The following is a 24,558-nucleotide window of genomic DNA, read 5'->3' on the forward strand; positions in this document are numbered from 1 at the left end:
ATACAAAAGTTATTGCTAAGAAATTATTCAACCCAAATTCTTATTGTTCGAATCAAATCAATCATCACAGATAATCTTGACATGTAACTTAGTATATCTATTTTTGAAAGTGATTAATTTATTTGGAGTAGTCACCAATTGACATTTAACGTTTTTGAATTGCAAATTAGCGTGTGTATATATATATATATATATATATATATATATATTTTTGAATTGCAAATTAGCGTGTATATATATATATTAAAAGATCGCTATACCTACCAAACCAAACGTCATATCCTTGTTGTTGATATGTAAACATTTCTTTTTTACTATTTATCTTAGACATAGAGTGAAAACTCATTTATAATTTATTCGAAGGAATAAAATTCATTCTATCAGGCAAACACTCATATTCAAACCTATTCATGCTTACCATGCAACTCTAAAGTCTTATGTGCGGGTGTTGATACTTTTGCCAATCAATATATATATAAAAATTTAATTTGTTATATAAAATTTTAATTTGTTAGATAAAATTTTAATTTGTTAGATAAACAACACATAAAAATACAAAATAATGTAACTCCTCTGTCCTCGCTATAGAGCAATCTGATAGCTTTCTGATTTTTATATTGTTTGAAAATTGGCAGCAATTAAAATTGGAAGTTTACGTTCTTCTTCTTTTTTCCCCCAATGATAGGTGGCTTTAAGAAATTCTACTATTAGTTGGTAACAAACTCCTATATTTTAGGCACTATAATTTGATTCACGTTGTTTTATGGTTTTAAAATTTCTAGTATTAGTTAGTTTCAAACTCCTATATTTCAGGCATTAAATATTACAATTTTATCCCATATTTTATTTTTTTGTTTGAAGAATTAATCTAATTTTGAAGGGTATAAAAGTCAGCCAATATTTCAGGGATTTTTTTGTCGTTCAACATTTAGCGTTTCAACATTCATGCTTTCATAACAATACTAGTATCTATGAACGTGCGTTGCACGTTAACAATGGCACATGATGGTTTAAACATTTATTTATATAAAGGGATAATAAAATTTAATTAATGCGGGAAATTTTATGTATAATAATATAACAATCATCTAAATACTGAAAAATATTAAATTACATTAGCATAATACAAAAACAACAACAACAACAACAACAACAACGAACCCAGTGTATTCCCATAAATGGGGTCTGGGGAGGGTAGTGTGTACGCAAACCTTACCCCCACCTTATAAAGATAGGGAGACTGTTTCTGATAGACCCTCGACACAAGGCAATTAGCATAATACATGAATTTAAAATAAAAAGACTTCATCAAAACTTACACAAATGATCAATTTTGTCATGTTAGTTAGATAACTATCTATTACTTCCTCTGATCCACTTAGTAACTTTTTGGTCGATTTCACACATATTAAGGAATCTATTTTTTAGCATTAATTATCAATTTAATTGACTATATTAACCTTAAAGTGGACCGAAGGAAGTATAGTTTAAAAGTATTAATTGTGATGGAATCTTACCAAACACTTCTTTGTGGATGATATTTTTGCGTGTATGTTTTCTCGTAATGATTTGGTTGCTCTGCTTTAACCAGAACTCTTATTGTCGATCTTGATATCCCTCTAGAAAGTACAACATACAGTTGTTCGTGCATTAAAACATATTGCGGTAAATATAGTTCAATATTTAGGATGTTTGTCATTGTGCTTTATTTATTATATTTGCAAAACATAAACATACTAAAAATTATTTTCACACAAATTTAAAAGGATATTCCTTAGTTTCGGAAGACCAAAGTTGAATTCAGGGATATGAATATACTTAGAAGCACATTGACAAATATCATAATTTTTGCGTCTATGATGTTATTGTCAAAACTTCTATATACCATTTGTGTGCTATTACATAAGCTATTCGGCATATCTAAGTTTTTCAGTAGCATGAAGGGCATATTTTTCTTCAAAATCAACCTATATACAATGGAAGATCAATTTTAACTTAGTCTATTATATATACGGTCAGGGGCGGAGGGAGAGTAGGAGATATGGGTTCGACCGAACCCAGTGGCTTCGGTGCAAATCATGTATATGTCTTAAAAAAATTATTAAATATGTATAAATTATTAATTTAGAATCCAGTAACTTAAAGAATTTAGAATCTCGAACCCACAAACTTCAAATTTTAGCTCCACCTCTGTATACGGTGACACTAACATACGTAAGAAATAAATAAACTTGACAACAAACATGTATGGTAGAAGGCCATTTGATATTTAAGTATTCTTCTTGGTAGTAATTATTGGTATCATTTCTGCTAAGTCAAAAACTGAAAAATATTTTGTTTTTTACCATATAATCTTGCAATCAACCTTATTTAGTTAATCAATATATTCATATCTGCTAGCTACGCATTTTAATCTAATGATAGAAATATATCTCTTATTAAATGAACTACTATTATTGTTGGGGTTGATAACCAAATGTATAGGAAGAACCATATCATCTTTTATTGGATGCTCTTTTTCGTATCTGACACGAAGCAAAAAGACACTGAATACTGGATTTGTTCTTGCTTTATATTTCTTGTATGTTGAATCTTTTTCATTTGAGACCAGAAGTTTAACTTTGGCCAGCTAGCTTTTACAGTCTCTGCTTTGTCGATTTTGGAATTACTGGTAGTACTTGACAAATCATCTCCCAAACCATTAATTTTTTTTACCAAACGATTCATTAATATCCAATATTATCTCTAGAACTTCACGCAGTTGTTTCTATCGTTTGACACTCAACCATAAGTGCTTCATCACATATTATTAATTTTGCTTTACTTATAAATTTAACAATATTCTTTGCTTTGATATATTTATGAGGATTATTTAAGTTGTTTGAAGAGTTATATCAAATCTAAAGTGGGTAGCCTCACAATAAAATCGTTGTTGGCACACCACTTACTATTATTGCTAATAGTATCATGCCTCTTGATATGATATTTGCAAGTAATGCATGATATAGAAATATTATTGTGATTCCGCCGGAGGCATCTACAATGAATAATACCGCTATACTAGAGTCAACTCTTTATAATACAGGCTTGAAAGCTTGTTCTTATTTAAGATTTAGCATTAATTGTATGCTTTCTTAGACACTTGTATAATATTTTGATTCTTAATAATATACTAACTTTTTTATTTTGTGTTCTAATTTTTTTAATCTCTAACACTCTTTTTATGGAATAAATTTATGTATCCTAGTTTTAAAAAAAAACTTGAATAAGAATTTTACTCACATGATGAATTTAAAAAATAACTGAATCAGATTCTCTTGCTAAATAATTAATTAAAAAATTTACTTATTTAGTTTTAACATAAAAAATAATTTATTCTATATTGATTAAGATCTTATTATTAGTTCATCTCTTGTTTTGAATATTTAATCTTAATTATAATTTTATCCGTCATAAATTTTATTTTCAAATAGTTAAAAATTGATATGATATTTCACTTTTAGATCTTTATGTTTGTAGAATCATTAGTGGTATTGACTCTTACCAACTATTTTTTTCTCTTTCTCACACCATTATATTCTTAAATATTTTCTTAGTTGTTGATTAATAATTGAGTATTTCTTAGTATTACACAAAAAATTGAATAATAACATATTATTTGAGTAGAAAAATATTTTTTATATAATATAAAAATATATTATCGTGGGGATATTGTTTTTTCTCAACTTCAACTCTTTATGCAGTCCATTTAATATTACTTTTATTTTTTCTTGGTATTAGGCATTATGGAGTGTTAATGTATTACGAATACGGAGGATTCTTATGGAATTGATTTTATTAATCCTTTCTATATATTTTTAATAAGCATTTAATAGAATTTTTTTAATTTAATATTTTAAATATTAAAAATTAGCATAGAAGATATTGTAGTCCAAAAAATAGGTTATTACAGTTATGTCCTTTCCCTATAAGTTCTTCCATTTAATATTTTAGGGCTATTTGGTTTATTAATATTGTATTTTTTCTTTTATAATAATATAGGCTCTACTATTTCTAAACGGATTTGGACAATATAATACATTCTCAATTTAGTTCAAAAAATAGGTTATTGCAGTTATGTCCTTTCCCTATGAGTTCTTCCATTTAATATTTTAGGGCTATTTTGATCTATTAATATTATATTTGCACTTTTAAATTAAATATATGCTCTCTTTTATTCTATATGGATTTGAACAATTTTCTACTTCTTTCACCATTATATGTACTTCTCTTTGCAATTACACATTCTTTTGTGATTAGAGTGTCATCGATGTTTTATGTGAACGCTTACAACAAAAAAAATTGGCAATTAAAGAAATTTTATTAACTACCGAGTAGCTGTACAAAACGAGGGTAAAACAAACTAGTTCACGCTCCTCTCAAAACAACTGTATCCTATGCAACTAGAAGCCTTAAAAACATCTGGATACCTATAGTGGACGTCAAAAACACCTATAATGAACAAATAAACTCAAATAATTTCCTGTTGCCTCTAACTCTTATACACAGATAAGTCTTCAGGTCATGTAGTATTGCCTCCCTGCTTTTGGCCTTGTGCTGATACACCCGGTTATTCCTCTCAATCCATATTTCATATATAACAGCAGCAAAGCATGCCTTTAGCAGAACACCTGGTGCAGTTCTTCTTTTAGCTATCTCAGAAACCCATCGCCACTCCAATTCCTAGTTCAAGATGGTTCTTTGCCACTTCATCCAACTTAGCACATCCTGCTAGATTAATCTTGAGTAAGGACATTCAAAAAAGATATGTAAAGAGGTTTCTGGGCAGGAGTTACATAACATACATACACTATCCTCCTGCTCCTTTTGGTAAACAGATTTTCTCTCATGCTACTAGGGCTCTTCTAGAGATAGTGGCTTCACCTGTCCACAAGTAACTTCTATATGTAGCCTCAATCAGTTTAATCACATTCTGAAGCAGAAAAAATAACTGTGACTAGCATGCTTGAACCCCAAATAAAACAACTTTTTTAAAAAATAGAGCATTAAACCCATCAATCCCTGGGCCTTGTTATCATCAATATCAAAGAGAGCATCTTTGATTTCCTCTTGAGTTATCTCCGAACACATATCCCTTTGTTGTTGCATGGTAAGACTAGGTTCCTGTCGCATAATATTCAAGTCAATACAAGGCACTCTGTCAGCAGCAGATCCTAGGAGTCCTTTGTAGAACTGAAGGATTTCATCCTTAATATCATCATGCTTCTGCAATACTCTACCATCACCTCCCCTTAATATAGATATATTGTTTGAACTGGCCCTAGCCTTCATACAAGCAAAAAATTATCTGTTATTCCCATCCCCAGCATTTATCCAGTGTGCCTTAGCTTTTTGCTTTAGAATTCTTTCATGTATGTCCGATCACTTATTTAGCTCATCCAATGCTTCCTTCTCCTTTTCCATCAAGCCAATATCTGTATGCAAAGTAATTAAAGTCTGGATATTCTGCAGATTATCTCTAGATTCGTTTACCCTTTTAACGTTTACCTCAAAAATAGAGGAGAATAAAATACAGTAATAAAGAAGCTTAATCTTACTCCAACTTTTGTTTTTGGGTCCTAGTTTTATGTGTTGACCTCAAAGTATTAATTATAATTTTTTCCTACATAATTTTCTTAATAAATTTTAAAGAATATGATAAGCCGATTCTCTTTCTTAATAGTCATTCTTCTCCATTTATGTTAAAAGTAAACATAACGTGTTCCTAAAGGTATTAGGCAAACATGCTAAGATGTAGTATTATATGTCTATGCCCAAAAATAATTATACTAATAGGATTCCTAAAGGTCATGCAAGATTCCTAATGTGTAGCATTATATTCTAAAACTAATAGAGTTATAAGGCTAATATCTAGAATTCCGGTTATGTCCTTTTATTATGAGGTATTATGCTTAATGTTATAAGGTTATTTTTGTAAACCGACATTATATTCATGCTTTTATAATAATATAGATAGATAGATAGATAGATATAGATATAGATAAATATAGATAGATAGATAGATAGATAGATAGATATTATAGATATAGATACAAAGCCAAAGACATCCCAAGACAAGATACAACTATTACAAAGGGAACATGATCAATAGAATCTGGTTGACTCCGAGCTGGGATATATAGTGGCACAAATTCTTAACCAATTTCGAATTTGTCGTCTCATGCTGAGGGGAATCTAGAGGTGTCAAATGGGTGGGCCGGATTGCTTTTGGGCGGGTCAATATAGGTTGAGTCAATAATTGAGGGGGTCAACAGATCCGTCCAAAAATTACTTGGGCTAAGATGGTTTAGGTCAAGATGGGCTAAAATTCGGGTCATAAGCCAACCCGCCCAACTCTTATTAAGCTTTAATTAATATGTGTTATTTTCTTATAAATTATATAATTACTAAATAAGACTTTTTTTTGGGTTATGGTCATATATTAACATATCACAAAAAAATTATTTGTAAGACATTCTGACAAAGTTACTCATAGATCAATTTGGGCTAAAGATTAGCCCAACTTTAAATGGGTGAGATGGATTGGTTCAAAATAGGATAAGTTCAATAAATGGACGGGTCAATAACCAATCAACCTTGGGCGGGTCATTTGGTCTTGGGCCAAATTTGACAGCCATAGGAGCATCGGGGCAATTATATCTATACCCGCTTTTTGTGCCACGTTTTAACTTGTGTCCGCTTTGAAAAAATAAAGTGCAAGCGTACCCGCTTTTTCGCATAACTTCAGCATACGGGGCTGAAGTAGCAAAGACAATCACGCAAAACTTCAGCATTCTAGTAGCCGGGCCTGAAGTTCAGCTCTAGAGCTGAAGTTTTTGTTTGTAACTAGCGAACTTTAGCTCTAGAGCTGAAGTTTTTGTTTTGTAACTGTCAAACTTCAGCTCTAGAGCTGAAGTTTTTGTTTGTAACTGGCTTTTTATTTGTAAGCTTCAGCTCTAGAGCTGAAGTTTTTGTTTTGTAACTGTCGAACGTCAGCTCTAGAGTTGAAGTTTTTGTTTTGTAACTGTCAAACTTCAGCTCTAGAGCTGAAGTTTTTGTTTATAACTGGCTTTTTGTTTGTAAGCTTCAGCTCTAGAGCTGAAGTTTTTGTTTTCTAACTGTCAAACTTCAGCTCTAGAGCTGAAGTTTTTTGTTTGTAACTGGCGAAGTTTTTGTTTTTGTAACTGGCGAACTTCAGCTCTAGAGCTGAAATTTTTGTTTTGTAACTGTCGAACTTCAGCTCTAGAGCTGAAGTTATTTGGAAGCTAGCTTTAGAATAGGATCTGCTCAATTAAGCTGGGGATCTATCCATAAAACAACTTGCTAGTTTGCTCAAGAATTTTTATGTGCTAACATACTCAATTTAGCTTTACAAGAAACAACTTTCACCTTAATAATGTTTATCAAAACAACCCCAAAAAAAGAAGTAAATAAATAAAAATTAATCATCCCTAATTGCGAGAACAAATAATTAGCTCCGTAATACGATTAAAATGCAAAGATAGTTTCCACTCACAAAAGGAACTATGGAAAATAATTTCTTTTTTAATCATATAAAGGTACAAAAGAAAGTTTTAACTTCTATGCACCAATAGTTTGAAAGAAACTTTACCTAAAAAATAATTTGCACCAACAGCAGAAGAAGAAAGAAGAAGAAAACGAAGGAGGAGAAGGAGGAGGAGAAAGGGGGCTGAAATTATTTAAAACGTGGGTACAAATTAAAAGTTTTTTAAAAAAAGGGTAAATGTTAAATGAGGGCGACCAAATAGGGCGCCCCGTGCAATTTTTACTAGGAGCATCCCTATGTAGTGACCAGTCCACCAATTCGCGCAAACCCAAAGGAATTCAAAAAAAATCATACTAATCTTATTCTTCTCCTCCCTTGATTTATTCGTTGCCTTAGTAGTTATAGGCTTATAGCAGTTTCAATTCTACTATTTGTATTGGGTTTCTTCTTAGTTAATTCAGCACAAATAGCCGGCCAGATTCACTGTTTAATATATGGAATATGCAATGATTATACACCTATAACATATGAATTATACATACATTATATATCCACCGACTATTTTTAATTTAAGCGATTAGGTGGATGGTTGTTTGGGTTTATTCTTCATGTTTAAAATAACCAAATTAAGGCACCATCTCCTCAAATAAAAAGCACGAAATAACAAAGGGGGAGTATAGCCCTAGTTTCTTTTGGTCATGGAGATGATGACATTTGTGAATGTAGTCTTCTCTTTTGCAATGCAATTGACAAAGATTTCTCTGCACTTGTTGAACACTTGATCCATATTCAATTCAGTACCAAAATGGCTGACAAGCAAAGGTTCAGCCACGGGTCTCAAGCTATTTGCCATATTGTCACTATTGATGCAATCTTGGGGTGTGGCCTTTTTTCGGTCCTTACACAAATGCGAGTCGCTTTGTACACCGGACCGACCTGTATTATTGCAAGTTTCATCAGAAACATCAATATGAAGTTCCGAAGTTTCCAAGACATCAATAGTGAAAGATCCCTCCTTTTCAACTATATACTTCACTTCTGCAGGAGATGGATGGTATATAGGAATGTTGAATGAATTTACTTTCTCTTCTTCTATTAAACCCTGCCTATTAATAATGAAAATACACTATGAGTTTAACTTCTATATATTAATAATGCAATTGTTTTTATGCTATTAGGTCAATTAAAAAATTATCGTTCATAATAAATTGGATTGGCAATTTGAAATTCAAATGTTATATTCCTTCTGCTCTATTTTACGTGATACTGAATTTTCACGAATAGTAAACTTTTAATATTTAAAACTGATTTAACTTAAACTTCTCGTACCATTACTGACATGCAAAGGCGGATCTGCGATTTAAGTCTATGGGTACCTACACGGCTACAACGACCTCAAGTTAATGTGTAACATGATAGCTGAGTTCATAATCAGATATTTATAAGTATTTAGTGGATTTCTTAACATGTATATTACCTTTGGGCAAAAACTACGGAGCTCATTGAACCGTTATGGCCCTAATGACATGCTCTTATAACTACAGAAATATCATGACATAATCAAGATATTACGGAATATGCAAATTATTTTTTTTCAAGATATATGCAAAAAACAATTTAAAAAAAAAATTGGTATTTATATGTCTACGATGTGTATATAATATTAAAATTTGTTTGGTTTTACCATTTCAACTAGCTCTTTGAGGGCCATGGCCAGAGGCTCCACTATGTAGTAACACCCTTTGCTGTAGAGACCTTCATTGTTCCTACCTAGCATTGTCAATATCATACGTCCTCCTTTCACCAATTCCTTTGAACGATACTTAAGAAAAGTTACAAAATCTCTTTTATATTGCTCATAATATGCTTTATCCACAATTGTTGGACTTGTTCTTGACACGTAAATATTTCCCTTGTTATCTTCTATACCATCAGGCACCTATATGTCACAAGTCATGAATTCAAATCTTATGTTAGCTGTTCAGAATAAATATGATCTTATTGTGTATATATTCGATCCGTAAACCATTTAATTAAACATGTAGAACCTACAACAACAACAACAAGTCCTATATGCTTCTACCGCCTATATATACAAATGATTTCAAATAATAATTTAAAAAAGCAAAATTAAAGATTGAAATTACAGCAACAATTCAGTGTAATCTGAAAAGCAAATTCTTAAAAGAATAATATAAATGCAGACGTTACCCTTACCTTATAACTATAGAAACAAAATTTCGTTCAACATAAATTTGTTAAAGCGGTTGGAAAGGCAGCAACTGACAAGAATGACATGCTTAACCATGATTAATTAGTCCAGAAAAAAATCAGGCCAGAAATATCTTTGCAGTTCAAACGCTCAGTCAATTCATGCATGCTCCTAAACAATCTTGCATGGAGGGGAAGAGTGGTTAGATACATTTAGTGGTGGCAAAATAGTTAAAAGAAAATAGTTTTCACTCATATTATTTATTAAAAAATGTGTTGGATAATAAACTATTTAAAAATTGATCAAATATGGATGAAAACCATATTATCCACTTAGAAAATGGATAACCAATGAGTTTAACTTTTACATTTGTAAAGTCTCAAATTGGAGATTCCTCAAATTTGGGAGACTAAGAATTCTCCTAGGGATTAGTCATAATCCGTTAGTTAACCCTTTTATCCTTTTAAATGTGAGACGGGTAGGATAATTTATCTGTTTTTTGCATTACCCATTTTGACCCGTCCATATCCGACCCGACCTACCCATTTGCCATCCCTAGATATGTACAGTTGTTAAATTTGTTGCATTTTGCACCTTTAATGAGTGTCAAGAGAGGTTGCTCTGATAGTAAGCAACTCCCACTTCCAACCAAGAGGTTGTGAGTTCGAGTCTCCCCAAAAGCAAGGTAGAGAATTCCTGGTGGGAAGGATGCCGAGTTTCTATTTGGAAACTACCTCTCTACCCATAGTAGGGGTAAGGTCTGCGTACACACTACCCTCCCCAGACCCCACTAGTGGGATTATACTGGGTTGTTGTTGGTGTTGTTGTAATGAGTGTCATATTTTGTGATTTTCACCATGTCCTATTTTTTAAAATGATTTGAACCCGATCTTTTTATTTAATTTCTTGCAAAATAATAAAACCACTCTTTTTTATAAATTTTCTCCATGAGGACAAAATAGGAAGTACAAATTAAAAGAAGCTATAAAATTTCAAAAATAATTCAAGCAAAAATACAAGACCTTCCAAAACTTGCTGGTTCTCTCCTAACTCCTAAGCGATGAAGCCTTATCTTTTAATTTTATGTCATTTTTTCTTATTATTTATATTTCCTATTTTACTCTCATGAAAAAAAATATAAAAGAAAATAAGACATAGTACATATCACAAAATGGGACAAACATTAAGGGTGTAAAATGCAACAGACCCGAAATATTTGTATCTTATATTTGACCTATTAAAACCACATCTGTATTTGTTTCCCAAGTCAAAGAGTGCAATCATATGCTTCAAATACGAATATTATATTATATTACTTCGTTTCATATTAGATGAGGTATTTTCCTTTTTAGTATGTTCCAAAACAAATGACACATTTTTAAATTTGGAAATAATTCAACTTTAAACTCTTTCATTTTACTCATTTACCCTTAATGAGAAGCTTTTATAGCCACAGAAATGTCATGACCCCACAAACTTTTTACCCCATAAGCTTACAAGTTTCAAAAGTCTTCTTCTTTTTTTCTTAAATTTTGTATCGAGTCAAACTACCTCAACTAATATGAAACGAATGGAGTATGTTATACCATATATATGAAACGTACTTGAGAAATCCAGTGGAGACTGTAAGAGGAGTGGACAAAGTGCAGACTCTGAGAAGGAAAAAGTCTAGTATAAAATGAACCAGCAACTCCGGTAACAAAGCAATTAGGATCAAATCCATCTCCCATCTGTTTCCTCAAATCTTGGTAGAACGCCGGCAACGACCGGAAAATGGTATTGAAATCATTTCCGGGAAGATCATTCAAGAAAACATGAAATTCCGGCGACTGTTTTTGGCCATTGCTTTTGCATTCTTCATAAATAGTTTTAATGAGTCCGGAAATTACGAGAAAAGTGTTTGGTCCAGAGGAGCAACCTAAGTCCGCAATACAAATTGTTTCTGGGGAAAGGCTGCGGTAGAGTGCAGCTATGGCTTCATCTCTTATTGACTTTGTCATTAGGATCACCTTTTGCTCTATAAAAATGCAATGTACATCAGAAGGTTACAATTTGTTTGTCGTAGTTAGACTTGGCATGAAATTTAATAGAGAGAGTAACACTTTTGAACTTGTGATCATAAATATATCATAATATTTATGGCGCTATAAAACTTTTGAAACTTGTCGTTTAAACTAGTAGTAGTATTTGTGTGGCTTTGAAATGAAGTAAAGTAATTATAATTGAGACTTTATAACCTCTATAAAAGGGCAACCCAGTGCACTAAGCTCCCGCTATGCGCGGGTTCCATGGAATGGCCGGACCACAAGGATCTAATGTACGCAGCCTTACCCAACATTTCTGCAAGAGACTGTTTTTACAGCTCGAACCCGTGACCTCCTGATTATATAGCAGCAACTTTACCAGTTAAGCTAACGCTTCTCTATGCGGAAATAAAAAATTGTGTGATTATATTATACCTGAAGCAAAGAATTTTTGGCATAGCTAGCCTCTCCAATTCCTTCATTCATATGAAGAACTTTGGCAACTTCCATTTCTTGGATCTTCCTGTATTATACGAATATAGTATTTTTTGGCTAGGCAAATTAAAGTTCCAATGGGGGTATCACTTATTTATAGATGAGTAATACCAAAATTATCCATGAAATTCCAACAGTGTCCCTCACAAGCCAATTATGCTAGCGTTTGGACTTTGGATATAGAATTAGTTAAAAAAAAAAAAGAAGAGTTTTTAAAGATAAGATGAAAAATTATTTTGAAAAATGAGTTTGGACATGCATTTTACTTGAAAAGAATTTAAAGTTTTATGAGTAAAAAATTTCAATAACTTCAAAAGTACTCAGAGAGTTATTTTTTTGGGATTTGAAGACTTTATTTTCAAAATTTGGCAAAAAATAGTTAAAATCTATGAAAAAAATCAGATACTATTTAAAAACATATTCGAAAAAATGCTTCCAAATTTTATGGCCAAAACGGGAGCTAAGGTCGTTTGGTTACCGGGATTAAGATACTAACCTAAGTATAAAATTTAAAATTATAATTATTTCGTATTTAGCTATTCCCGAAAGATGCATTTTATAATTGAGGAGTTTAAAAAGTCCGACCGAATTCGATCAATTATTTTAAATCTTATATTTTTTTCAGTCAATAAATTGACCGCATAGATTGATTTTAATACTAACCAAAAATAAAATAAAAAATCAACACATCATTTTCGATGAGTTTTTGGTCGATAATCAAGAGCCATTTTAATAATAAAGTTTTTACTGCCTTTATAAAATAAATTAAAAAAAAGAATCAAGAACCAAATTAAAAATAAAGTAAATTGAGATTCTTTTTTGTTTCTCTTTGAAATTTCAAGTATTACATCAAGTATTATAAGCAATAAAAAGTTTTTTTTTTTGATAAAGTAGGCGGTTTTCAAATTGATTACCTATATTATCAATTGGAAAAAATTATTACAAAAAATTTAATAACTTTGAAGCTAGAAAAATAGACTTAATTAAATAAATACATATTTAAAAAAATTAAAATCGTTTGTCAAAGTTCGGATTTAGGCAACAAATATCGTTAAGCCGACCCTATAAATTAGTTTTGGACCATAGACTTGATCACAAAGATTACAAAGCTTTAGCATAAATATATCCCCACTTCCCAACCCCCTTGCCCCCCTCCCCCCCACACTGTCCCTTCCCCGGGGGGGGGGATTTCTGTCATTTGACTCATCGAGAAAAATCATAGCACGTTGTTTTAGTGCCTATCACACCTTGGCTTGTACCATCACGTATTGGGTCCATGAATTGAATTTGGATAAATATTTACTTACCACTAATGTTTGTCACACCTCCTTTTTCACACACACCCCGCAAAGGGCATGATAGAGTTTTTCCAATTAAAGGACAATGGAACGGGATTTAATTATTAATTATTCAGAGTCGCCACTTGGGAGATTAATGGTGTCCCAAGTCACCAGTTGAATCCCGAACCGAGGAAATTTATGACTCTGTTAACAGTCCACGAACCAGAAATCCGAGTAAGGAATTCTGTTAACCTGGGAGAAGGTGTTAGGCATTCCTGAACTCCGTGGTTCTAGCACGATCGCTTAACTGTTGTATTTAATTCTATCTGATCTTAATACATGCTAGCTTATGTGCCTTTTATTTAATTTGGAACCACTTTTATTATAATTATTTTTAAAAGAATTGCAACGTCGTGAAAATGCGTTTCGAACCACGTCGCAATCAATGCACCCATGGTTGTCAACACATTTCGACTTCGTCGAGATTTGAATTTGGATCGCATCAATGCGCACCCGAGTTTAAGAAGGTAGTTTAATTGAATCGTGCCTAAAGATTCTAACGTATTATTATTTTGGGGAAGGCTGTGGAATTTTCTAAACAACCTTCCCAAATTTAATTATTTTAATAAGCATTCGTTGACGGCCCCGCATACATGATTTTGTTTGGCGAGACGTCTCAACACTTATTAAAAGGCCCATTTGAGAGTGACTACAATTTTCTAGTGATCAAATATCCCTAAAAGAAGAAAGAGAACTTAATTACACGTAAACTGAATAAAATGCAGTAGTCCAACCTCAACAATGAGCTGGACCACTGATGGACTTCAGAAACGGCCCAAAATTCGGTCAGGCAGGAGAAAGGGAAGCCCAGGTGACAGATAACAGCACCTGGGATCGAATCCCTTAGGAAGCCCAAACTCATGAAGGTCGTCCGTGTGACAGCCTGCGATGGCTTATCGCTGAGCCCAGTGAGGCCTTGATTTTAGCTTAACCAAATGCCCCCTGAAATTACCTCTAAATTATTTTAAGTGTTCAATAATTAGCAAAGGGGAAACAATACGCATCTACTCGAATTAGAAGGATACTAGTCAATTGAATTCCAGTTTTATGCACAGACTAATTTATCCACTGATATTCCGGTGAGTTCTTAGACATCATCAAGGTGAAAACCAAGCTGCAAACACGATCTCAATAGCATAAAGCAGACTAACTACTTCTGAATTAATTCACGCCAACATTACTATCAACCTATCATGTAATCAACTAACACTAGTGTTCACTTCATAGTAATCACATGACTCCGAAATATAACAGTTTATATAGTCCCTTTAGCACAAAAGAAAGCAAAACTTAAACAATATCCATGAATTAAGAACTGAATACGTAGATCTGGAAATTAGCTAAATCAAAACTCAATTCTGCAAGTAAATTCATTCTTCACACAATTCATTGTTGCCCATTTGAGCTCACAGTCATCAGGGGTACAATTGTGTACCTGGATAAGGGAAAATATGAGAAGGAAAGAAGTCAGCTACTTTGAACAGCAACAGCAACAAACTCAACAATATATCATCACAGAACAGGCCAGGAACTGCTTTTGAAAAATCAGAAATATAAGCAGACTCAACGGATCAGTCCAACACACACTTGGAATGCACTCCTAGCCCTCACAGCTGAGCCTAGATGCTCTCAAATCCTGCTGGACCCAAATCTCCACTGAAGTCCAAACTAATAGGCCCCAAACTCACTTGAATTAGTCGTTAGTCACTCCCAAACACTTTTTAGGAATAGAACCTCGAGTTGGAATGAAGAATGCCCAAAGAAAGACTGAGAATCACTGACACTAGTGATGAACTAGTAAAACTGTTTTTGATTTTTCCATCTTTTGATGTTTCTTCTTAAGTATTGGAATTGAAGTGCTAGCTGAAATTGAAAGCAAGGAGGAAAGCTTTTGGTGGGATTTTTGGGCTGAAAATTCAATCCCTTCCTCAAGGAACTTCGTGCCCTTTTATAGGTGATACAAGAGGGTTAATCAGATTTTGGGTTTTCGTTTTAGTCCCTCCCCTATTTTTAGTTTAGTCATATTATTTCTAACTTGTTACTCAAGTAAGCACCTCTATTGTGCTGAAATGTGCACTAAAATCCTATTCTAGAAGGCCCTAGGGTATTCTTCTACCCATGCAATACCTATACTGCCCTTTCATTACTTTGAAATTACTATTCCTATCAGAATTACCCTTTTCCATGCCCAAACTACCCCTGAAAGCTTCTCAAAGTTACTGATTCTACCCACATTCTCAACAGCTATAACCAATCCCCTAAATTAATCCAAAACTAACTAGGACTGATTAATTAGAACTCAGAAATTAACTAATCGAACTAACCAATCCCAACTGTTCAATCATACCAACTCAATCAAACTAGGAAAACCAGAGACCAGGATCAATCAAAGCAAAGCTTAAGCTACTGATCAACATTAAATGAAATTAAACTAACTCTTAACCAATAAGCTCACAATCGACCATTCAAACATCAAATTCAGAACTTAAAAGAAATTGACAAAACTATACTAATACACAAACATAACTCGTAAGATTAACATAACACTTAATAAAATCAAGACTGTAACTAAAACTTCAACCATGCAAGTAAAAAGAAACAGGAAACTCACTGAAGCACGAGAAACCCCGGCTAGTCACTGACGTTCGAATCCTTTCAGATTTTTGACACGCAACATCCCTAACCATGTGTTCTTACAAGAGAACACATGGTTAAGGATATTACGGTTCGAAATCATAAAGATTTTGGTTTAGGGTTTTGGCTAGAAATTCTCAGATCTGAAATTCGAGCCGCTTCACAGAGATTTGAAGGAAAATAATCATGGATTTGGGTTGAGGGAAGTCCGGGGATTGTGTGGTGTGATTTTGGGTTGGTTTGGATAAACCTGCGATCTGACCGGAAACTTCAACCGGAGATTCGACAAGCTCCGGCAACATTCGAGGGAAACCAATAACGGGAATGGCAAGAGGGATTCATGGGGGATCTATGGTGTTAATTTGGGTTTGAACGGTGTAAGTGACGTTCACCACCGGCGAGGGATTTAGGGGCGGCGCGGATTAGGGTTCATGAGGAAGAAGGATACGGTACGAATGTGGGTGGGGGGGGGGAAGTTCGGACACTTATATACTAAACATCCTAGTTAGATCCGGACCGTTGGATTGATGAGATCCAACAGTCGTGATTAAAGGCTGAGGAAACGACGTCGTTTGGACTTTGTTGGGTAGACCGGGTATTGAAGCATTGGGCCTGGATCCGGTTGGAATGGTCTAATGGCGTTTGGGCCTGAAAATTATCAATGAATTGGCCCACATTTGGGTCTTTATTAAGACCACTTTCCTACTCTTATTTTCTTTTCTCTTTTATTTCCTTTTTCTCATTTTTAAATTTTTATAATTTTTCTAATTTTTTATAAAGATGTAACACCAACATGAAATTCTAATTATTTCAAAATAAAGACTAATTAATTCCTAAAATTGTTTTAAAAACTATTTCATGACAAATTCACAATAAAAATCATTAGAATGCAAAAGTGAACTAATTTTGTGATTTTTCATGTTTTGTTCTAAATAAATTAACCCTTAATTGATACTAAAATATAAAACTAAAACCTAAATATGAAAATGCATGTTTTTGTATTTTATAAAAATTAAAATGCGCAAATAAAATGCAACAATTATCAGAAAATGACACCGAAATGCACAAAAATTGTAAAAATAAAGAAAAATCATTTTGTTTGGGATTTTGGGAATAATCATATATAGGGCAAAAATCACTTGCTCACAGCTGCCCCTCTTTGCTCGGAAACATGAAAGGTTTTCGGGCAAAGATAAGTGAGCAAATACGAGCGATTTTTGCCCGTTCAAATATTCCGTTGTGAAGCATTTTGAAAAGTTTGACCGCATCCTGCTTCAGGGGTTGCCTACATATCCTGGGCTAAACAGGAATCAGGTAAGTGTAGTTCGGAAATGTTTGGTAGCTGGGACTACCAGGAACTGTGATTTTACTGCGCTTGCTGACCTCCCTTATTACACCACGTCAAAGATAAAAGAAGCTAAACTAACTATGCTCTATGAATTACAAAAATCCTATCTAAATTCTTCAAACTTGCTCTTGTTGCCTTGTTGTCTTGTGTTTCCTCGTTGCCTCATTGTCTTGTGCTTTCTCGACAAAATTCCATGTTGCTATTCCCCTGGTGAATTGAGATGTTATTCCCTCTCTCCAAACTGCTGAAATTAAATAAACTCGAACTCGAATGTATTCCTCTGTTATCCAGGCAAGCTCCTGACTGCCGAACTTAAAATTGAAACTACTTCTCTATTATCCAGGCGGGCTCTTGACTTCGACTGCTTAAAATATTTAACACCTCCATTTTCCAGGCGGGCTCCTGACTGCTAAAATTCAAAATACGTGTCTCTATTCTCCAGGCGGACTCCTGACTTTTAAAATGTAACCTGTATGTCTCCGTTCTTCAGGCAGACTCCTGACTTCCGAAACTTGAACTGTATGTCTCTATTCTCCAGGCGGACTCCTGCTTTCAAATTAGACAAAGAGATTTGATTGAAAAACAAAAATTCGAATTGTATCACCTCTGTTCTTCAGGCGGGCTCCTAATTGTATAAAATTTGAATGGTATGTCTCTATTCTCCAGGCGGACTCCTGATTTCTGAATTTGAAATTGAATGTCTCTATTCTCCAGGCGGACTCCTGACTTTTAAAATGTAACCTGTATGTCTCTATTCTTCAGACGGACTCCTGACTTCAAACTTGAAAAGTATGTATCTGTTCTCCAGGCGGACTCTTGACTTCAAACTTGAAAAATATGTCTCTGTTCTCCAGGCGGACTCCTGACTTCAAACTTGAAAAGTATGTCTCTGTTCTCCAGGCGGACTCCTGACAACTTGCATTTATCCTAAACATGCGAACTTTGCAACCAAATTATATTCCCCTATGCTATTCATGATTATCTTGTATTTTAAACATGCCACACTTGCGATTAAATTTGATTAATACCCACTCTTCCCTCACATCGAATTCCTCCTGACAAACAATTTTTCTGCCCCTGTGTCAATCACCGAAAATTTCGTTAGTTAAAAAAAATGGTGGTTAGTTGATGGCATTCTTGTTGCATCGTCCTTCCATTGCCTTGCTTTGTATTGCCTGACATCCTCTGAACTACCTGATTTTCCAACCGACTTCCACATTCCCCAAGTTCTGACCACCTGAATGCTTTTGTACCCATACTGTTGTCTCATCTTCCCGGCCCTTTTTGCCTGAACCTTCACATTTCCCATAACATTTCCAAAATATTCTGCCGATGCAACTTCCAGCGACTTCCCCTATTCCATTTTACATCATGTTGTTTTTGACATGTTCTGACCACGTTGTGCTTTACAATTCCGGAAGTTGGTAGTGAGCCTTGAAATCCTTTCCCACATGCTTTTGAATATAACTGACATTAGAACATTTAGACAAACAAAACCCCCAAAAGAGAATGAAATGCAATGGTTTTACGGGTTAAGGATAAGAAGAATCCAAAACCGGAAGACTACTAAAACAAAGTAAAGAAAAGAAACTTATCTGACCGGAACAGCTAGCACCAATGGTCATGACATGCATTTCGGATTAATCAGCCCAACCAATCCGACTAAACAACTCTCAGTTGCCATACCTCACTGCCCAGAAATTCCATCAATTGTTTGAATTACCCAGACCTCAACCTTGTTTTCCTGCGGTACCACAAAACGGTTTCCATCAACAGACCTTTCTCAGTTTGCCATTTCTCAACTCCCTTTCACCTTGAGGTGCCCGTGAAGGTTTTCACCACTAAGACTCTCTCATTTTATTTTCTCTCAGCTCCCGTCGCCTTACGGTGCCCGTGAGGGTTTTCACCCATAAGACTCTCTCATTCCTATCTTTTGTTCTTCTTGCTTGAACCAGAGTGTTGCCAATGCCACGAATTACCGCTACCTGCTCGACTTGGCATTTATCAAAAATTGATTGGAAGGTCTTTCTTTGGACCGTAATGTAGGCTTTTGGATTGGGTTAGAAAGAAAGGTATAAAAGGCTCAAAACAATTCAAATGGGTTCAAATTACAACTTTCGGAATCCAACTTCTCACAACAATCACAACTTCTGCCCCAGTTTTTTGCTTGGGGATTTTTGGATTTCTATTTTGGTATGACTGAACCTCGGAGTAAGGCTGCCTACATACCCTTTCAGGATCAAGTCAAATGTAGTTCACTGTATCATAATTAACTTTTGTTGTTGTGTTTTTCTTTCTTTCCTTTTCTTTCTTTTCCCTTACTTCTCTTTCTTTTTTCCTTGCTTTCATTTTCCCTTTCTCTTCTTTTCTTCTTCTTTCTTTTTCTTTTCTTTTCTTTCTTTTTCTTTTCCTTTGTTTTTCTCTTCTTTCTTTTTCTTTGTCTTTTCTTTCTTTTTCTTTTCCTTTTTTTTTCTCTTCTTTCTTTTATGTTCGGCACCTGTGTTCCCTGATAGTGCCATTGATTCCGAAAGAGGGGTATGAAAAATAAGTAAGGCTCAAAGGGGATGACAAGGGATAAGAGTGTTTGGATAGCAGGACAAAACGCCTTCATCATTTCAATCTTTAAGATATGCCAAATACAAACAGATACATTCAAAAATAAAGAAATCATACATAATATCTCTTGACCGCATCAGAATTGATGGCTATTTCTATACATTTCCCTTCTACATCTGTCAAATACAATGCTCCGTTAGATAATACTCTGGTTACTACAAATGGTCTCTGCCAGTTTGGGGCAAATTTTCCTTTTGCTTCAGCCCAATGAGGCAAAATCCGCCTCAGTACTAACTGTCCGACTTCGAATTTCCTTGGACGCACTTTCTTGTTGTATGCTCTTGCCATTCTTCATTGGTACAGTTGTCCATGACACACTGATGCCAATCTTTTCTCATCAATCAAACTCAACTGCTCAAGATGGCTTTTCACCCATTCATCATCATCGATCTCAGTCTCTGCAACAATTTGCAGAGACGGGATTTCCACCTCTGCGGGTATTACTGCCTCGGTTCCATACAACAATGAATAAGGAGTCGCCCCCACCGAGGTATGAATGGTGGTGCGATATCCTAACAATGCAAAAGGTAATTTCTCATGCCACTGTCTAGATCCTTCAACCATCTTACGGAGTATTTTCTTTATATTCTTATTGGCTGCTTCAACCGCACCATTTGCCTTGGGACGGTATGGAGTGGAATGTCTATGGGTAATCTTAAACTGCTCACATGTCTCCTTCATCAAATGACTATTAAGATTAGCCCCATTATCCGTGATGATTACCTTCGGAATCCCAAACCGACAGATGATATTTGAATGCACGAAGTCGACTACAGCTTTCTTAGTCACAGACTTGAACGTCTTAGCTTCCACCCATTTGGTGAAATAGTCTATAGCTACCAAAATAAATCTGTGCCCATTTGACGCTGCTCGATCAATTGGCCCAATAACATCCATGCCCCACGCAACAAAAGGCCATGGTGCGGACATCGTATGTAGTTCTGATGGTGGAGAGTGAATCAAATCTCCATGCACTTGGCACTGATGACACTTACGCACAAAACTGATACAATCCCGCTCCATGGTGAGCCAATAATAACCTGGTCGGAGAATCTTTTTTGCTAGAACGTACCCCCTCATATGCGGTCCACAAACTCCAGAATGTACCTCAGTCATGATATATGTAGCCTGTCTCGCGTCAATGCATCTTAACAACTCGAGATCCGGAGTTCGTTTGTACAACACTCCTCCACTAAAGAAACACCCGCTTTCCAATCGCCAAATCGTTCTTTTCTGATCACCGGTATCCTGTATCGGATATACTCCCGCCCTAATGTACTCTTTGATATCATGGAACCACGGCTCGCCGTCAATTTCCTCTTCTATCATATTACGGTAAGCATGCTGATCACGAACTTGAATCTGCAAGGGATCAACATAAGCCTTATCCGGATGATACAACATCGACGCCAAAGTATCCAAAGCGTCGGCAACCTCATTATGAATCCTTGGAATGTGCCTGAATTCTATGGCCTGAAAACGTTGACAAAGCTCATGCAGACACTGCCGATATGGTATAAGCTTCAAATCTCGTGTTGCCCATACTCCTTGAATCTGGTGTACTAGTAGGTCCGAGTCACCCATGACCAAGACTTCCCGTACACCCATATCCATAGCTAATTTTAATCCCAATATACACACCTCATATTCTGCCATGTTGTTCGTACAGTAGAAACGAAGCCGAGCTGTAACAGGGTAATGCTGACCTGTTTCAGAAATAAGTACCGCTCCTATTCCCACGTCTTTCATATTTGCAGCCCCATCAAAGAAAAGTTTCCATCTCGGCTTCTCAGCTTGTTCCAATTCATCAATGTGCATCACCTTTTCATCAGGGAAATAAGTTTTCAAAGGTTCATAATCTTCATCGACGGGGTTCTCAGCCAAATGATCGGCTAGTACCTGTGCTTTCATTGCAGTCCGTGTCACATAGATAATGTCGAACTCTATAAGCAGGATCTGCCACTTTGCAAGCCTCCTTGTGGGCATAGGTTTCTGAAAAATATACTTCAACGGGTCCAAGCGAGATATAAGGTAAGTAATGTAAGATGACAAATAATGTTTCAACTTCTGTGCCACCCAAGTTAGGGCGCAACATGTCCTTTCCAGATAAGTATACTTAACCTCGTAAGATGTGAACTTCTTGCTGAGATAGTAGATAGCGTGCTCCTTTCTACCCGTAACATCGTGCTGCCCCAGTACACAACCGAATGAATTATCTAAAACCGTTAGATATAGAATTAAGGGCCTCCCTGGTTCTGGAGGGACCAACATGGGTGGGTTCGACAAATACCCCTTTATCTTATCAAAAGCCTCCTGACATTCATCCATCCATTTAACCGCAGCGTCTTTCTTCAACAATTTGAAAATTGGCTCACAAGTTGCCGTGAGCTGAGTAATGAACCTGCTGATATAGTTCAATCTTCCCAACAAACTCATCACCTCGGTTTTGTTTCTCGGAGGTGACAATTCCTGAATAGCTTTGATCTTCGACGGATCTAATTCAATACCCCGCCGGCTGACTATAAACCCCAACAACCTCCCAGATGGCACCCCGAAAGCACACTTTGCAGGATTGAGCTTAAGATTGTACCTGCGAATCCTTTGAAAGAACTTTCTCAAATCTTTGACATGGTCGGACTGCTGTCTAGACTTCACGATCACATCATCCACGTACACCTCGATTTCCTTATGTATCATATCATGGAATATGGTTGTCATGGCCCTCATATAAGTTGCCCCAGCGTTTTTCAAACCAAACGGCATAACCCTATAACAATACGTTCCCCACGGCGTGATGAATGCCGTCTTTTCTGCATCTTCCTCGTCCATTAGAATCTGATGATAACCCGCGTAACAATCCACAAAAGAGCCAATATCATGTTTGGCACAATTGTCAATCAGTATATGGATGTTGGGCAGTGGGAAATTATCTTTTGGACTTGCCTTGTTAAGATCTCGATAATCGACACACACCCTGGTCTTGCCATCTTTCTTCGGCACAGGCACAACATTAGCTAACCAAGTGGGGTATCGTGTAACCTGAATGACCTTTGCCTCAAACTGCTTGGTAATCTCTTCTTTGATCTTCACACTTATGTCCGTTTTGAACTTTCTCAACTTCTGCTTGACAGGGAGGAGTGCCGGATCAGTGGGTAATTTATGAACCACCAAATCGGTGCTTAGACCTGGCATATCATCATATGACCATGCAAAAACATCTTTGTACTCATGCAATACTTTAATTATCTCCTCCTTGAGTTGTGGCTCCAGATGAACACTTACTTTAGTTTCCCGCACATTGTCTTGGTCCCCTAGATTAACTGCTTCTGTGTCATTTAGGTTAGGTTTGGGTTTTTCTTCAAAATGACTTAATTCTTTACTAATTTCCTCATAAGCTTCATCGTTGTTACAATCCACCCCATCATCACACTCGATTTCTTGTATTATTACTTCCGAGCTAGATTGGCTTTTAAAACTGGGCCGAAGATTCCTCATGCATGTCATATCATTGATATCAGCATAAAAAGAACTGTACAAAAGAAAAAAGAAAAAATGGAAAGAAAATTAGGAACGAAGAAAATTGCATTTCATTGAATGTAAAGATAACAAGGTTTTAACTCATCCAAACGGACGGAACATAGCAACTGGATTACAAACCCTGGAATAATCCAGGTGACAAAAGGAAAACAAAACCCACTACCACGACTCCCTCCGAATTGGAAGAGGAGTAGCTTCCCAATTGTTGATGTTAGCATGTGGTCCGATGTACTGTATATCTGCTCCGCTTGACCCTTCCCCGGCCTCAACCATGTTCACTTCAGCAAATATTCTCTCGAACACCTTATCCAAGTTCCCCTCTGCCCCAATCAGTGAACCCGACACCTTTGCCAATGACTGTTTCTTGCTACCCGGCCTGACGAAGGACTTGAACAAGCGTGGAATTGGTTTGGGAAGAACCCAAGCTTTCTTTTTCAATTTACGAGCCCTTCTAACATCTGCCGCCGTTGGTTTGAACCCCAATCCGAAGGTGTCCAAATTTTTGGGCAGAGAAACAGGTTGAACAATACCCTGAAGTTCAGCCCCCAGACCTTTTCCTAGCACGAACCCATTACTCAGCATTTCTGATACTACCATGACGGTCACAACTACCATCCTGGGACATGGAATGCTTTTACCCTCGGGCACTCTGCTCACCGGGACCGTGTCGAAGACCTGATAAACCCATGGTCCCTTATCATCTTCAGTTTCTATAAAGGGCACAATGGCATCATTCATGGCGCATGTGGGATCTTCCCCATATAACACAATTTCTTGTCTGTCCCACTCAAACTTGACCATTTGGT

The 24,558-nt window shown here is 35.6% G+C and overlaps 1 protein-coding gene across 2 annotated transcripts; it reads right to left on the reverse strand.

The window, feature by feature from the left end:
• Window positions 1-8,167: 8,167 nt before the first annotated feature.
• On the reverse strand, window positions 8,168-12,327 carry LOC104232112 (S-adenosyl-L-methionine:benzoic acid/salicylic acid carboxyl methyltransferase 2-like). 2 transcript variants are annotated; one of them, XM_070174221.1, is made up of 4 exons: window positions 12,218-12,327; window positions 11,363-11,773; window positions 9,231-9,485; window positions 8,168-8,648 (listed from the first exon to the last, which is right to left on the reverse strand). In XM_070174221.1, exons 1-4 carry the CDS (start codon window positions 12,290-12,292, stop codon window positions 8,229-8,231), a joined length of 1,161 nt encoding a protein of 386 aa, XP_070030322.1. In that variant the 5' UTR covers window positions 12,293-12,327; the 3' UTR covers window positions 8,168-8,228. The 2 variants fall into 2 exon arrangements, with proteins under 2 accessions (XP_070030322.1, XP_070030323.1); XM_070174222.1 differs by having other exon boundaries at window positions 8,295-8,482.
• Between the last annotated feature and the right edge of the window lie 12,231 nt (window positions 12,328-24,558).

This window comes from Nicotiana sylvestris, chromosome 5 (assembly GCF_000393655.2).
Source record: "Nicotiana sylvestris chromosome 5, ASM39365v2, whole genome shotgun sequence".
Lineage (NCBI taxonomy): Eukaryota > Viridiplantae > Streptophyta > Magnoliopsida > Solanales > Solanaceae > Nicotiana > Nicotiana sylvestris.

Bases quoted from the DNA above. Each gene is read 5' to 3' on its own strand.
- LOC104232112 (XM_070174221.1), bottom strand. From the start codon at position 12,292: ATGGAAGTTGCCAAAGTTCTTCATATGAATGAAGGAATTGGAGAGGCT. The intron at 11,774-12,217 runs GTATAATATAAT...ATTTTTATAGAG, and splicing joins CCAAAAATTCTTTGCTTCAG to CAAAAGGTGATCCTAATGAC. The intron at 9,486-11,362 runs GTACGTTTCATA...TGTGACATATAG, and splicing joins GTCTCCACTGGATTTCTCAA to GTGCCTGATGGTATAGAAGA.